Here is a 17120-nt window from a genome sequence, read left to right as displayed (position 1 = left end):
TGGATGGTACTAAAACAAACAAACAGGTTTCTCATTTTCACGACAAAAGAGAAAGAAACATGTTCAACTTTTGTGTGTCTTGGTAATACCCTGCTTTAAATGTGTTGATACATCACTAATCTCCGTCATTACTTACTGCATGGTTTTAATGCCGCTATCCTTGGTGCTGAACGTTTCTTTAGTCTTAATTTCAAGACCAAACTGATGTTTTTGATAGAAAGTTTCTTGGGTGGTCTGGGTCTGATTCACCAAGTGATCATCTGTGTATGTATTTGTGAGTGTGAGGTCAGACTTACTTGAATAATGTGTGCCTCTGTGATCACAGTTGCTTCACAATGGCTCAACCAAACTTTGACTCATTTTTTCGAAAAAGGTGTCATATTAGACTTTTTATTAAAAGACCATGAAGACGTATGTATGTTGATGTTAAAGAAAAATGCAGCTGACTCTTCTTTCACATATGGCATTGCTTGGCTGAATATTCAAATGGAAACTAAAATTTAAGCAATTCTTACTAATATTTCATGATGTTGTAGTTGAATGTAGTTCCTCATAGTGTCCACGTGGGGACACTGGAGACCACCATATTTGAACTAAGACTTCGGGGCTCCTCCCATGTTCAAAGGATGATGTTTCTCGGGCGATTGAAACAAAGACACTATACGGGTGAAACGGACCAGTGTGACGACAATTCCTATGGTGAATTTGGCGAAAAGGCACAGTCTTTTATTTGGCAATTCAGTTAATTTTTTCGTAGTGACTTAATGGGTGAATCCCTCTTTAGACATTTCCCGATTTATGGAATTATGCCTTTACCGGGCAGGACGAGCTCTGTGTGGATCTATCTGTTGTTCGTGCTGCTGGATTGTTACTGGGAAGCGGTGTCTGGGCAGCTCTCCTATACCGTCGCCGAGGAGGTGAATCTGGGGACTGTTGTCGGAAATATCGCTAAAGATCTTATCATCAATGTTCAGGATTTGGAGCCCCGTATGTTTCAGATCGTTCCTGGATCCAAAACGAAATATTTCGAGGTAAATTTAAAGACTGGTGTCCTCTACGTTAATGAGAGGATAGATAGAGAGGAACTCTGCGGCACTGAACCAAAATGTTCGCTGAGTGTAGAAGCTGTTATTAATAATCCTTTGAAACTGTACCGGATTGAAATAATAGTATTGGATGTGAATGATCATTCTCCATCATTTCTCAGCGCGTCACAGGAGATCGACATTACTGAGAACACAGCAGCAGGAGCTAAATTTCCCCTACATCCTGCTGAGGATGCAGATGTCGGGAAAAATACTGTAAATACCTACAAGCTTAGTCAAAACGAACACTTTTCTATCGATACACATAAGGGAGAGAGTGTAATACCTGAATTAGTGCTTCATAAAGTTTTAGACAGAGAGAAGCAGGCTGCGATTCGCCTTACATTGACTGCCATTGATGGAGGAACTCCTGCTAAATCAGGGACAATGATCATTACAATCAATGTATTAGACAGTAACGATAATCCCCCTGTGTTCGCTCAAACACTGTACAAAGCCAGTGTGTATGAAAATGCGAAAATAGGGACATCGATAATAACATTAAATGCTACTGATTTAGATGCAGGCCAAAACGGGCAGGTTTTATATTCATTTAGCAAATTCGGCCGAGGGAAACAAACTGACTTGTTTGCTATAGATGAAAAAACTGGGACAGTAACAAACAAAAACAACATCGACTTTGAAGAGAATAATGCTTTTGAGATTCGAGTTCAAGCCAGTGATGGAGCTTCTTCTCCTCTCACTTCACATGCTAAATTATTGATTGAGGTTTTAGACGTCAATGACAATAAACCTGAAATCTCAGTTACATCATTGTTAAACACTGTGAAAGAGGACGCGTCCATTGGCACAGCTATTGCGCTCGTGTCAGTGTTTGATAAAGACGGAGGTAAAAATGGGATGGTGAACTGTAAAATTTCAAACAATGTTCCCTTCAAACTAGAGTCAAACTATAAGAACTACTATTCGTTAGTGGTGGACGGTCCTCTCGACAGAGAGACCACGCCTCAATACAACATCAGCATCACTGCTACTGACGAAGGGAGCCCACCTCTCTCCAGCACGACCGTGATTACTGTGCACGTCTCAGATGTAAATGACAACAAACCTCTATTCACAGAAAATATAGTCAGTGTCTATGTGAAAGAAAACAGTCCAGTAGGAGCAATAATAAAAACAGTTTCAGCAATTGATGCTGACATTGATCAAAATGGTCAGGTGAGATATTCATTTTTAAACGACAACAGTAATTCACTTCCTCTCTCAACAATGGTAAACATCAACTCAGAGACAGGAGATATAGTCAGTCTACAGTCATTTAACTTTGAGGAGTTAAAAACCTTTCAGTTTAAAGTTCAGGCCACAGACTCTGGTGTTCCTCCGCTCAGCAGCAACGTGACCGTCAATGTTTTTATCCTGGATGAGAATGACAACAGTCCCTCGGTTCTCGCGCCCTATTCTGAACACGGCTCCGTTAACAGTGAGAGCATCCCCTACTCTGCTGAAGCGGGATACTTTGTGGCAAAGATCAGGGCTGTAGACGCAGACTCTGGATACAATGCACTGCTTTCTTATCACCTCTCTGAACCCAAAGGAAACAACCTGTTCAGGATCGGAACCAGCACGGGGGAAATCAGGACTAAGAGGAGAATGAGTGACAATGATCTGAAAACTCACCCCTTGGTGGTCTTGGTCTCTGATAACGGAGAACCCTCCCTGTCAGCTACTGTGTCTATTGAGGTGGTGGTGGTGGAGAGCACAGCTGACATCCAGACTCAGTTCAGACATGTGCCCATAAAGGAGGACAGCTTCTCTGCTTTAAACCTCTATCTGCTGATCGCCATTGCGTCGGTCTCAGTGATTTTTCTACTGAGTCTCATCAGTTTAATAGCTGTCAAATGTCACAGGACAGACAGCAGTTTCAGCAGGTACGGGGCCCCAATGATCACCACCCACCCTGACGGGAGCTGGTCTTACTCTAAAGCTACTCAGCAGTATGACGTCTGCTTCAGCTCAGACACGCTCAAGAGTGACGTAGTGGTTTTCCCCGCTCCGTTTCCGCCTGTAGATGGGGAGCTGATCAGTATTAATGGAGGAGACACGTTTACCAGAACCCAGACGCTACCCACTAAAGACAAGGTAAGAAAATGATGCAACGTATCGGAGTTGCAATCATCTCATTCATAAGGCTGTGGCCCAAAGCAAATTCCGACTGTTTTTTGACTTTTTCGTTAATAAAATTGATAACTTTACAGTTGTTTGAATTGATTTATTTTAAGGAGTAGTATTTCTCTTTACCTGAGCTACAGCATCTGTAGACCTACTATTTTCAGTGCATAAAGTTCTCACGCTGAACAGAGAGTACGTGTTGCTGTCTGTGGTGCTGAAATAAACACCGCAGTGTGCCGTGTGCTGTCTCCGGTCAACGCGGACAACGTGACTCCCCATTTAAAAAGAAACGTTGTTTTCCTGGCATACTTAGTTGGATTTCATGACGATCAATGTTCCATTTACTCTTGAATTTAGCAAACCCTGTTCTGATATTGGTTGAAGAAAAATATTCCATTCCCGCTAATTCATTCATATTGAAAATTGCATTCCTTGCTTTGAAGCCTGTATGTCCGCAAGGTGAATGTCTACTGTTATGGGTGTAGGGGGAAAAACATTCAAAAGCGTTGGGATGATTGAGCGCAGTCATTTGTGTCGAATTATTGTTATTTTGATCGTTTGATATGACTGTTCACAATTCAGAATGTCATCACTTAGACGCAGCATGGCTATTGTTACATACCTCTCTTGATGCACTTCGTCAGTGAAGTAACTGGGGTTACAGGGGGTTTCGGGTCTTTCAACTTCAGTTGAACCTGTAAGACAGTATAAAATGAAAAACTTGACTGTTCAGAGGTTGTCTGCAGGCTTTTTAAATCACCACACGGGGACACTATAGACCATAAGATCTGAACGTTGCTGAGGAAGGCATGAGTCTCCTCCCAGAAACAGGGGGATGATGATGACGGTTCTTTCGGCTTTGTCACAAAGAGACGCAGGACGAGAGAGGAAGGATGAGAAACATTATAAAGATGGATTTTAATAGGCGTGTTTGGCTGAAGTGATCGGACTTGATTTAAAGCATTTTGTGCTGGATATAAATATGCATTTCCCCAGCGGAGCGAGCCCTTTCCGGATTTCTTTTGTGATCGTGCTGCTGTATTATTGCTGGGAAGCGGTGTCCGGACAGCTCTCCTACTCCGTGTCCGAGGAGGTAAACCCGAGGACGTCTGTTGGAAATATCGCCAAGGATCTAAATCTCAATGTGCAAGAATTAGAGTCTCGTATGTTTCAGATTGTTAGTGGATCAAAGAGAAAATATTTTGATGTCAATCTAAAAACGGGTCTTCTTTACGTAAATGAGAGAATAGACCGAGAGGAGCTCTGTGCAAAGGCTACAAAATGCACCGTAAACGTAGAGGCCGTGATCAACAACCCACTGAAGCTGTATCGTCTTGAGATAAATGTAGTCGATATAAATGACAACGCACCCGTTTTCTCCGAGCAATTGCAGTCACTTCACATTGCAGAAAGTACTTTACCGGGACTCAGATTTGGACTGATAGGAGCGTCGGATTTGGACGTTGGCAAGAACGGTGTTAATACATACAAGCTCAGTAGTAATGATTATTTTTCTCTGGAAATTCACAAAGGAGGAGACAGTGTGTCAGCAGAGTTAGTGTTGCAGAAAGCTTTAGACCGCGAGCAAGACTCTGTTATAAAGCTCACACTAACTGCACTAGACGGAGGAAGTCCTCCCAAGTCAGGGACATCACAAATTATTATCAGCGTTTTGGATATTAACGACAATACCCCTGTTTTCAGTAAAACTTTATACAAAATTAAAATAGCTGAGAACTTGCCAACAGGGTCTAAAGTAATCACCCTGAATGCGACAGACGCAGATGATGGATTAAACAGTGAAATAGAATATTCACTAAGAAGTAAAGGTCAGGATCAGGTTTTAGATTTATTTCAAATAGACTCGAAAACAGGTGAAATTTTAGTCAAAGGTGAGATCGACTATGAGGAAAATCAAGCATTTGAGATTCATGCTCAAGCAAGTGACAGAGGACAGCCTCCGATGTCTGCTGGTTGTAAGGTTCTGGTAGAAGTAGTGGACCTGAACGATAACGCTCCTGAGATCACTGTGACTTCACTGGTGAATACAGTAAAGGAGGACGCTGAAGCAGGTACTGCTATTGCACTTGTTTCTATTCTAGACAGAGACAGTGGCAAAAACGGGGCAGTGAGAGCTGAAATTGCAAATGATGCGCCATTTAAATTGGACACAAATTATAAAAATTATTACTCGTTAGTGGTTAATGGTCCGCTTGATAGAGAATCTAAAGCTCAGTACAATGTTACTATTGTAGCGACTGATGAGGGAACTCCACCTCTCTCCAGCACCAACATAGTAACTGTTCGTGTTTCTGACGTCAATGATAACCCACCTCGCTTCTCAGAGCCGCTGGTTCATGTTTATGTGAAAGAGAATAGTCCTGTAGGAGCAGTAATAAAAACTGTTTCGGCAATTGATGCTGACATTGATCAAAACGGTCACATGACCTATTCATTCCTACAAAGTAACAGTGAAACGTTGCCGTTATCTACAATGGTAAACATCAACTCAGAGACAGGAGATATAGTCACCCTGCAGTCTTTCAACTTCGAGGAGTTAAAAACATTTCAGTTTAAAGTTCAGGCCACAGACTCTGGTGTTCCTCCGCTCAGCAGCAACGTGACCGTCAATATTTTTATCCTGGATGAGAATGACAACAGTCCCTCGGTTCTCGCGCCCTATTCTGAACACGGCTCCGTTAACAGTGAGAGCATCCCCTACTCTGCTGAAGCGGGATACTTTGTGGCAAAGATCAGGGCTGTAGACGCAGACTCTGGATACAATGCGCTGCTTTCGTATCACCTCTCTGAACCCAAAGGAAACAACCTGTTCAGGATCGGAACCAGCACGGGGGAAATCAGGACTAAGAGGAGAATGAGTGACAATGACCTGAAAACTCACCCCTTGGTGGTCTTGGTCTCTGATAACGGAGAACCCTCCCTGTCAGCTACTGTGTCTATTGAGGTGGTGGTGGTTGAGAGCACAGCTGACATCCAGACTCAGTTCAGACATGTGCCCATAAAGGAGGACAGCTTCTCTGCTTTAAACCTCTATCTGCTGATCGCCATTGCGTCGGTCTCAGTGATTTTTCTACTGAGTCTCATCAGTTTAATAGCTGTCAAATGTCACAGGACAGACAGCAGTTTCAGCAGGTACGGGGCCCCAATGATCACCACCCACCCTGACGGGAGCTGGTCTTACTCTAAAGCTACTCAGCAGTATGACGTCTGCTTCAGCTCAGACACGCTCAAGAGTGACGTGGTGGTTTTCCCCGCTCCGTTTCCGCCTGTAGATGGGGAGCTGATCAGTATTAATGGAGGAGACACGTTTACCAGAACCCAGACGCTGCCCACTAAAGAAAGGGTAAGAAAACATCTTATTACTGTAATGTCTTCCATGGTATTGATTCACGGCAAATGTCGCAATTGTATCAGGGACCTCTGCTGTGCGACAAGTATAGCCTTGAATAAATTTGAACAAACGTTTATTTAAAAAAACAAATCAAGTACTTAGCACAAGGTCATTAATATATTTCAAACCGTAGCGAGTAGTGCAGCCTATTTGTTGATGATTATTACTGACTGCGAATTTGTGTTTTTGATGTGCAGGTAATCTCGAGTAGATCACATGAATGAATGCTACATTTTTAAACATTATGTTCACCATTCAAGTATAAGGTCTCCTTAAGTATGTGATGCTGATTTCGTAATTTAATACTGTCACTGCAGCCGTTAATTTTTCTGACATTTTCTTCGATTTTGGTCATTAAGCTACTTACTGGTTTTCCCCTTCTGTGTCGCTATCCGTGGTGCTGAAATCAACTCTTTAAGTTACATGTGCAGCCTCTCCACAATATAATGCACTCCTATTGGTAACTACACTTTAAAAGGTATGTCAAGAAATTTCACGATCCATATTTAGGAAAACTATTTATGTAGACTATTTTGCACTAAACTTACACTTGATTTAAAAAGTCACAACATGTACATATCCAAACGACCTGCTGTCACGCCGTTTGATCGTTTAGAGTGTCTGCACTTCCTTCGTTTTCATAAAAAAGAAATGATGTTTCAAACTCCCCAGCGTGATTGGATTTGATGCAGTATGTAGTTATGGTAAATGTCCACATGGGGACACTGCAGACCATCACATTTGGACGCTGTCGTTGGTGGTTTAGGGCTCCTCCCATAGTCAGAGGATGATGTGTCTGTGGGCTTTGTTACAAAGAGAGATCGTGCGACAGAGAAGCGGTCTTGTTTGCTCGTCAAAATGCGGAGATATTTCATTGGAATATTTTTTCCACGATCTTGATATCGCAGCTGCTGTCACATCTGCCTATTGCTCAGATTTGTTTACACGCTTCTTCTCGTTGTTTGGAATTATGCATTTATCACGTAGGACGAGCTCTGTGTGGATCTATCTCTTGTTCGTGCTGCTGGATTGTTACTGGGAAGCGGTGTCTGGGCAGCTCTCTTACTCCGTCGCAGAGGAGGTGAATCTGGGGACTGTTGTCGGAAATATCGCCAAAGATCTTAATATCAATGTTCAGGATTTGGAGCCCCGCATGTTTCAGATCGTTGCAGGAACAAAGACTAAATATTTCGAGGTAAATCTAAAGACTGGTGTCCTCTACGTTAATGAGAGGATAGATCGAGAGGAACTCTGCGGCGATGAACAAAAATGTTCACTTACTGTGGAAGCAGTGATCAACAATCCTTTGAAACTGTATCGAATTGAGATTATAATATTAGATGTGAATGATAATTCTCCGTCATTTCTCAGCATGTCACAGGTGATCGACATAACTGAGAGCACAGCAGCAGGAGCTAAATTTCCCCTACATCCTGCTGACGACGCAGACGTTGCCAAAAACACTGTAAATACCTACAAGCTGAATCAAAACGAACACTTTTCTATCGACACGCAGAAAGGAGAGATCATAACACCCGAATTAGTGCTTCAGAAAGTTTTAGACAGAGAAAAACAGTCTACGGTACAGCTCACACTGACTGCCATTGATGGAGGAACTCCTGCTAAATCAGGAACGATGGTCATTATAATCAATGTTTTAGACATTAACGATAATCCTCCTATATTCAGTCAAACACTGTACAAAGCCAGTGTGTATGAAAATGTGAAAATAGGCACATCCATAATAACATTAAATGCTTCTGATTTGGATGAAGGTTTAAACGGACAAGTCTTATATTCATTCAGTAAAGTAGGCCGAGGGAAACAAACTGATTTGTTTGCTATTGATGAAAAAACTGGGACTGTAACAAACAAAATGAACATCGACTTTGAACAGAATAATGCTTTTGAGATTCGAGTTCAAGCCAGTGATGGAGCTTCTTCTCCTCTCACTTCACATGCTAAATTATTGATTGAAGTTTTAGACGTCAATGACAATGCTCCTGAAATCTCAGTGACATCATTGTTAAACACTGTGAAAGAGGACGCGTCCATTGGCACAGCTATTGCGCTCGTGTCAGTGTTTGATAAAGACGGAGGTAAAAATGGGATGGTGAACTGTAAAATTTCAAATAATGTTCCCTTCAAACTAGAGTCAAACTATAAGAACTACTATTCGTTAGTGGTGGACGGTCCTCTCGAGAGAGAGAGCACACCTCAATACAACATCAGCATCACTGCTACTGACGAAGGGAGCCCACCTCTCTCCAGCACGAGCGTTATTACTGTGCACGTCTCAGATGTAAATGACAACAAACCTCTATTCACAGAAAATATAATCAGTGTCTATGTGAAAGAAAACAGTCCAGTAGGAGCAGTTATAAAAACTGTTTCAGCAATTGATGCTGACATTGATCAAAATGGTCAGGTGAGATATTCATTTTTAAACGACAACAGTAATTCACTTCCTCTCTCAACAATGGTAAACATCAACTCAGAGACAGGAGATATAGTCAGTCTGCAGTCATTTAACTTCGAGGAGTTAAAAACCTTTCAGTTTAAAGTTCAGGCCACAGACTCTGGTGTTCCTCCGCTCAGCAGCAACGTGACTGTCAATGTTTTTATCCTGGATGAGAATGACAACAGTCCCTCGGTTCTCGCGCCCTATTCTGAACACGGCTCCGTTAACAGTGAGAGCATCCCCTACTCTGCTGAAGCGGGATACTTTGTGGCAAAGATCAGGGCTGTGGACGCAGACTCTGGATACAACGCGCTGCTTTCTTATCACCTCTCTGAACCCAAAGGAAACAACCTGTTCAGGATCGGAACCAGCACGGGGGAAATCAGGACTAAGAGGAGAATGAGTGACAATGACCTGAAAACTCACCCCTTGGTGGTCTTGGTCTCTGATAACGGAGAACCCTCCCTGTCAGCTACTGTGTCTATTGAGGTGGTGGTGGTTGAGAGCACAGCTGACATCCAGACTCAGTTCAGACATGTGCCCATAAAGGAGGACAGCTTCTCTGCTTTAAACCTCTATCTGCTGATCGCCATTGCGTCGGTTTCAGTGATTTTTCTACTGAGTCTCATCAGTTTAATAGCTGTCAAATGTCACAGGACAGACAGCAGTTTCAGCAGGTACGGGGCCCCAATGATCACCACCCACCCTGACGGGAGCTGGTCTTACTCTAAAGCTACTCAGCAGTATGACGTCTGCTTCAGCTCAGACACGCTCAAGAGTGACGTAGTGGTTTTCCCCGCTCCGTTTCCGCCTGTAGATGGGGAGCTGATCAGTATTAATGGAGGAGACACTTTTACCAGGACTCAAACATTACCTACTAAAGAAAAGGTAAGAACAGTCTATGTATAATGGTCTGCTAATTCAGAGGATGTTTCAAGCATTACTAAACACTGACTATTGTTGCTAATAATATATCTAATTCTTCCAAACTATTCTACTATACTATAAATGCGGGGTTTTTTTTTTGTCATTGTCTATATAACTTGTTTACTGGAGTTTTCAATGTAAGTGGAACAGTCGCTGTCCATGGTGCTTAAGACAAAAACTTGTCTGTTAAGATAAGAAGCTCGTGTTGCTGTTTCTAGTTTTGCACAGATCAAACGTGGTTATTTTGGTCTTTAATGTTATTTACGGAATTATTGGAATGATCATTTTACTTTTATGAGTAATCTCTATGTGGCACGCCCTTCACTTTTCTTTCACAATGGTACTTGATCCAGTTCATTGTCTTAGGTGCAAATTATGCATCAATCGTGGTTGATAGCTCTCATTGCTACAGTGTTGTATTTTCCACAATACACTCTTTTGCTGTCATAAGACACACATTATTGGATGTCTCTGTAATAATTCTCAGGTGCTCTTCTGCCAGTTTTTAAGTGTAATATAATAATATAAAAAAAAACATAACAAGTGAACAAAATTCCTTTGATATTTCCTCATATTTGCCCGTTCCATTGGCCCTATATTGTTATTGTTATTGCATAAACATACCTATTACTATTCATTTAAAGATGCAAATACATCAATCATAATCAGCATAATCATGTAAAAACGTTTCACATTAGTAGATAATAAGCCTAGTTAACTAGGCATTTCTTGAAAGGAAAAGAAAAAAAGAATAAAAGACAGCAACCATTTCCATGGCTTTTCGTTCATTTGAAACAGTCCATTTTTGTGCTGTGCGTTAAAAAGAAATATTTTGTGAAAGGACATTATCCATCTCCTGGCTTTTAATGTAATCAATGTACAAGACCATGAGGGGGCAGTATAGACTAAAACATAGAGACGATTTCGTTAACAATACCCAGGCCCCTCCTATCATCAGAGCGTCATGTTGGGCTTTGTCACAAAGAGAGTCAGATATGCAGAGAAAAGGCTGGAGCACCATCAGCGTCGGGGAGAAATTATAAGAGAAAGACGCACACTTTCCGTTGATACACGACATCGTTTGGATTTATTCATGTGTTGGTCACTCAAAGGATTGGATTATGTCTTCAAATAACAGCGCTCCTCTTGTGGTTTACGTCTTATTTCTGTTGCTGGACTGTTACTGGGAAGTGGTGTCGGGACAGCTCTCCTATTCCATATCAGAAGAGGTAAATCCAGGGACATCTGTAGGAAATATAGCCAAGGATCTCAACCTTAGTATCGATGATCTCGAGTCTCGTATGTTTCAGATTGTTGCCGGTTCCAAAAGAAAATTTTTCGACGTTAATGTTAAAACTGGTTTCCTTTTTGTTAATGACAGAATAGACAGAGAGGAGCTCTGCGCGAAGGCAACAAAATGCACTGTCAGTGTGGAGGCTGTGATCAATGCTCCTCTGAAGCTTTATCGTTTAGAAATAAATATTCTAGACGTTAATGATAACTATCCTTCTTTCAGCACTAAATCACAAAATATTGAAGTAGCGGAAAGCAGATTACCTGGGTCCAAATTCCTTGTGTTGTCTGCATATGATGCCGATGTAGGAAAAAACGGTATTAGCACGTATAAGTTAAATCAAAATGACCATTTCACACTATCAGTGAACAAAGGAGAAAGCGTGTCTGCGGAGTTAGTGCTTCAGAAACCTTTAGATCGAGAAAAGCAACCTGTAATTAAACTCACATTAACTGCTGTTGATGGTGGGACCCCCCCGAAATCCGGAACATCACAGATAATCATCAATGTCTTGGACGTTAATGATAATATCCCATCGTTTACCAAAACCCTATATAAAACCAGAATTAATGAAAATGTACCACTCGGTACATCAGTAGCAACAGTAACGGCGACAGACGCGGATGAAGGGCCAAACGGGGAGATTTCATATTCGCTCAGCAGCAAAGATCAAGACAGTGTTTTGCAAATATTTCAAATCGATGAGCATACAGGTTTATTGACGGTAAAGGGAAATATCGACTTTGAAGAACATCCAGCTTTTGAAATCCGCGTGCAAGCTACTGACAAGGGTTATCCGCCAATGGCAACACAGTGCAAAGTACTAATTGAAGTATTGGATTTAAATGACAATACACCTGAAATTTCTGTAACATCACTGACTGATACAGTTAGAGAAGATGCAAAACGAGGCACTGCTGTTGCACTTGTGTCAGTGCTGGACAGAGATGGGGGTAAAAACGGAGTTGTCCATTGTAATATTAAAGATGGAAGCCCTTTTAAATTGGAGCCAAATTATAAAAACTATTATTCTTTGGTTGTAGACGGAGATCTAGACAGAGAGAGTGCCTCTTTTTATAATGTCACTATTACAGCAATGGATGACGGAATCCCAGCTCTTATGAGCAGCAGGGATCTAACCGTTTATGTTTCTGATGTCAATGACAACTCCCCTCGTTTTTCAGACCCTGTAGCAAATATTTATTTAAAAGAAAATAGTCCCGTTGGAGCCGTTCTTAAGACATTATCTGCAGTTGATGTAGACATTGATAAAAATGCCCAGGTGAGCTATTCAATTGTCGAAAGTAACAGTAACCCATTGCCACTCTCAACAATGGTAAACATCAACTCAGAGACAGGAGATATAGTCAGTCTGCAGTCATTTAACTTCGAGGAGCTAAAAACCTTTCAGTTTAAAGTTCAGGCCACAGACTCTGGTGTTCCTCCGCTCAGCAGCAACGTGACTGTCAATGTTTTTATCCTGGATGAGAATGACAACAGTCCCTCGGTTCTCGCGCCCTATTCTGAACACGGCTCCATTAACAGTGAGAGCATCCCCTACTCTGCTGAAGCGGGATACTTTGTGGCAAAGATCAGGGCTGTAGACGCAGACTCTGGATACAACGCGCTGCTTTCTTATCACCTCTCTGAACCCAAAGGAAACAACCTGTTCAGGATCGGAACCAGCACGGGGGAAATCAGGACTAAGAGGAGAATGAGTGACAATGACCTGAAAACTCACCCCTTGGTGGTCTTGGTCTCTGATAACGGAGAACCCTCCCTGTCAGCTACTGTGTCTATTGAGGTGGTGGTGGTTGAGAGCACAGCTGACATCCAGACTCAGTTCAGACATGTGCCCATAAAGGAGGACAGCTTCTCTGCTTTAAACCTCTATCTGCTGATCGCCATTGCGTCGGTCTCAGTGATTTTTCTACTGAGTCTCATCAGTTTAATAGCTGTCAAATGTCACAGGACAGACAGCAGTTTCAGCAGGTACGGGGCCCCAATGATCACCACCCACCCTGACGGGAGCTGGTCTTACTCTAAAGCTACTCAGCAGTATGACGTCTGCTTCAGCTCAGACACGCTCAAGAGTGACGTAGTGGTTTTCCCCGCTCCGTTTCCGCCTGTAGATGGGGAGCTGATCAGTATTAATGGAGGAGACACTTTTACCAGGACTCAGACTTTACCTACTAAAGAGAAGGTAAGAATTTAGTTGATTACTGTAATGTCTTCTATGTTACTATGTCGCATATACTGAAGTAGCCTTGAATGAATTTGAACAAACGTTTTGTTTAAATCAAAAATTAAAGGTTACTGACGAAGCACAATGTTATTCATATTTTTCAAACCGTAGCTGTTGCAACATATTTGTTGATAATTTATGGTGACTGCGAATTTGTTATTTTAATGCACATTTCATTTCGAGTACATCACATGAATGCATAACTACATTTTAAAACATTATGTCCACCATTCAAGGTTTTGTTACAAGTAGAGTTGTCGTCTAATCTGAAAATGGGTTTTATGTGATGGAACGCTCAAGATTTGACTAATGTGCAAATTAGACAAAGTCAGATTTAAGTAGTATTGTTGAATCTGCAATTTAATATTGCCACCGCAACAGTTCCTTTTCTGATGTTTTTTAAATGTTTGTCATTAGCATCTTACTGGTTGTCACCCTCTGTGTCGCTATCCGTGGTGCTGACCGCAACTCTTTAAATAACATGTGCTTCCTAAAATATAATGCACTTAAACACTCGTATAATTATTATTGGAAGTTATGTCAAAAAATGTATCTTTAGTAAAAACTATTTGTGTAGACTATTCTGCAATCACTTTACACTTGATTAAAAAAACAGAAATGTATGTTCATATAACCTGATGTCTAGGCTGTAAGGCTTTTTCGGTCAGTGCATGGGTTTCATAGACGAGCTTAGTCATGTCACGCAAATGTTAGTGATGGTTGCTCGGACGTTATTAGGTATTTGATCGTTTTTAGTGTTTGCACTTCCTTCAAAAATTAAATAATAATGTTTCTAACTCCCTGGCGTGAATTTATTCATGCAGAATGTAGTTTTAAGAAATGTCCACATGGGGACACTGCAGACCATCACATTTGGACGCTGTCTTGGTGGTTTCGGGCTCCTCCCATAGTCAGAGGATGATGTGTCTGTGGGCTTTGTTACAAAGAGAGGCTCTGACAGAGAACCGTTGCCTTGTTTGTGCTTCAAAATGCGGAGATATGGAGTGATTCTACCTCGATCTTGATATCGCAGCTGCTGTCACATCTGTCCATTGCTCAGATTTGTTTGCACGCTCTTTCTCGTTGTTTGGAATTATGCATTTGTCGCGTAGGACGAGCTCTGTGTGGATCTATCTCTTGTTCGTGCTGCTGGATTGTTACTGGGAAGCGGTGTCTGGGCAGCTCTCTTACTCCGTCTCAGAGGAGGTAAATGTGGGGACTGCTGTCGGAAATATCGCCAAAGATCTTAACATCAATGTCCAGGATTTGGAGCCCCGCATGTTTCAGATCGTTTCTGGATCAAAGACTAAATATTTCGAGGTAAATCTAAAGACTGGTGTCCTCTACGTTAATGAGAGGATAGATCGAGAGGAACTCTGCGGCACTGAATCGAAATGTTCGCTGAGTGTAGAAGCTGTTATTAATAATCCATTAAAACTTTACCGGATTGAAATCATTATATTGGATGTTAATGATAATTCCCCATCATTTCGAAGCCCGTCACAGGTAATAAATATAAGTGAGAGCACAGCAGCAGGAGCTAAATTTCCCCTGCATCCTGCTCACGATGCTGACGTCGGTAAAAACGATGTGAATACCTACAAGCTGAGTCAAAACGAACATTTCTCTCTTGTTACACATAAAGGAGAGACTGTAACCCCTGAATTAGTGCTTCAGAAAGTTTTAGACAGAGAAAAACAGTCTGTGATTCGACTCACACTGACCGCCATTGATGGAGGAACTCCTGCTAAATCAGGCAGCATGAATATCATAGTGAATGTATTGGATGTTAACGATAATCCTCCTATATTCAGTCAAACACTATATAAAGCCACTGTGCATGAAAATGTGAAGACAGGCACATCCATAATAACGCTAAATGCGACGGACTTAGATGCAGGCCAAAACGGACAGGTTTTATATTCATTCAGTGAAGTAGGCCGAGGGAAACAAACTGATTTGTTTGCTATTGATGAAAAAACTGGGATTGTAACAAACAAAATGAGCATTGACTTTGAAGAGAATAGTGCTTTTGAGATTCGAGTTCAAGCTAGTGATGGAACATCCTCTCCTCTCACCTCAAATGCAAAATTATTGATTGAAGTTTTAGACGTCAATGACAATGCTCCTGAAATCTCAGTGACATCATTGTTAAACACTGTGAAAGAGGACGCGTCCATTGGCACAGCTATTGCGCTCGTGTCAGTGTTTGATAAAGACGGAGGTAAAAATGGGATGGTGAACTGTAAAATTTCAAACAATGTTCCCTTCAAACTAGAGTCAAACTATAAGAACTACTATTCGTTAGTGGTGGACGGTCCTCTCGACAGAGAAAGCACACCTCAATACAACATCAGCATCACTGCTACTGACGAAGGGAGCCCACCTCTCTCCAGCACGAGCGTTATTACTGTGCACGTCTCAGATGTAAATGACAACAAACCTCTATTCACAGAAAATATAATCAGTGTCTATGTGAAAGAAAACAGTCCAGTAGGAGCAGTTATAAAAACTGTTTCAGCAATTGATGTTGACATTGATCAAAATGGTCAGGTGCGATATTCATTTTTAAACGACAACAGTAATTCACTTCCTCTCTCAACAATGGTAAACATCAACTCAGAGACAGGAGATATAGTCAGTCTACAGTCATTTAACTTTGAGGAGTTAAAAACCTTTCAGTTTAAAGTTCAGGCCACAGACTCTGGTGTTCCTCCGCTCAGCAGCAATGTGACTGTCAATGTTTTTATCCTGGATGAGAATGACAACAGTCCCTCGGTTCTCGCGCCCTATTCTGAACACGGCTCCGTTAACAGTGAGAGCATCCCCTACTCTGCTGAAGCGGGATACTTTGTGGCAAAGATCAGGGCTGTAGACGCAGACTCTGGATACAATGCGCTGCTTTCTTATCACCTCTCTGAACCCAAAGGAAACAACCTGTTCAGGATCGGAACCAGCACGGGGGAAATCAGGACTAAGAGGAGAATGAGTGACAATGACCTGAAAACTCACCCCTTGGTGGTCTTGGTCTCTGATAACGGAGAACCCTCCCTGTCAGCTACTGTGTCTATTGAGGTGGTGGTGGTTGAGAGCACAGCTGACATCCAGACTCAGTTCAGACATGTGCCCATAAAGGAGGACAGCTTCTCTGCTTTAAACCTCTATCTGCTGATCGCCATTGCGTCGGTCTCAGTGATTTTTCTACTGAGTCTCATCAGTTTAATAGCTGTCAAATGTCACAGGACAGACAGCAGTTTCAGCAGGTACGGGGCCCCAATGATCACCACCCACCCTGACGGGAGCTGGTCTTACTCTAAAGCTACTCAGCAGTATGACGTCTGCTTCAGCTCAGACACGCTCAAGAGTGACGTAGTGGTTTTCCCCGCTCCGTTTCCGCCTGTAGATGGAGAGTTGATCAGTATTAATGGAGGAGACACTTTTACCAGGACTCAGACTCTACCTACTAAAGAAAAGGTAAGAATATAGTTGCTTCACTCTTGTATTACTGCAATGTCTCGTTTTCGTTACATTAAGGCGTCCTACTTTTTTTTTTTTTTTTTAATTAA

General features: G+C 41.9%; 3 protein-coding genes and 1 pseudogene across 4 annotated transcripts in view; all 4 read left to right on the top strand.

Moving 5' to 3' along the window:
- LOC310992220 (protocadherin alpha-8-like) overlaps positions 1-17120 on the top strand; it is a gene marked incomplete at both ends in the record, with an annotated part of 130723 nt that overhangs the window by 19405 nt on the left and 94198 nt on the right. The window lies entirely within an intron of this gene.
- On the top strand, positions 807-6838 carry LOC310992911 (uncharacterized protein; the record flags this gene model as incomplete). Its single annotated transcript, XM_083981141.1, has 3 exons — positions 807-3185; positions 4177-6670; positions 6825-6838. The coding sequence occupies 3 exons, from the start codon at positions 807-809 to the stop codon at positions 6836-6838; spliced, it is 4887 nt and encodes a 1628-aa protein (XP_083837267.1).
- On the top strand, positions 7598-9997 carry LOC310992910 (protocadherin alpha-8-like; the record flags this gene model as incomplete). Its single annotated transcript, XM_083981140.1, has 1 exon — positions 7598-9997. One exon carries the CDS (start codon positions 7598-7600, stop codon positions 9995-9997), a length of 2400 nt encoding a protein of 799 aa, XP_083837266.1.
- LOC310992909 (protocadherin alpha-3-like) lies at positions 11885-17040 on the top strand (annotated as a pseudogene). The gene is made up of 3 exons: positions 11885-11896; positions 12040-12177; positions 15695-17040. The product of its transcript is annotated as a protocadherin alpha-3-like (transcript).

The sequence above is a fragment of the Trachurus trachurus genome (assembly GCF_905171665.1).
Source record: "Trachurus trachurus genome assembly, chromosome: 10".
Taxonomy (NCBI): domain Eukaryota; kingdom Metazoa; phylum Chordata; class Actinopteri; order Carangiformes; family Carangidae; genus Trachurus; species Trachurus trachurus.
Note: the sequence above shows the minus strand (reverse complement) of the source record. Positions and strands in the feature narration are given on the sequence as shown.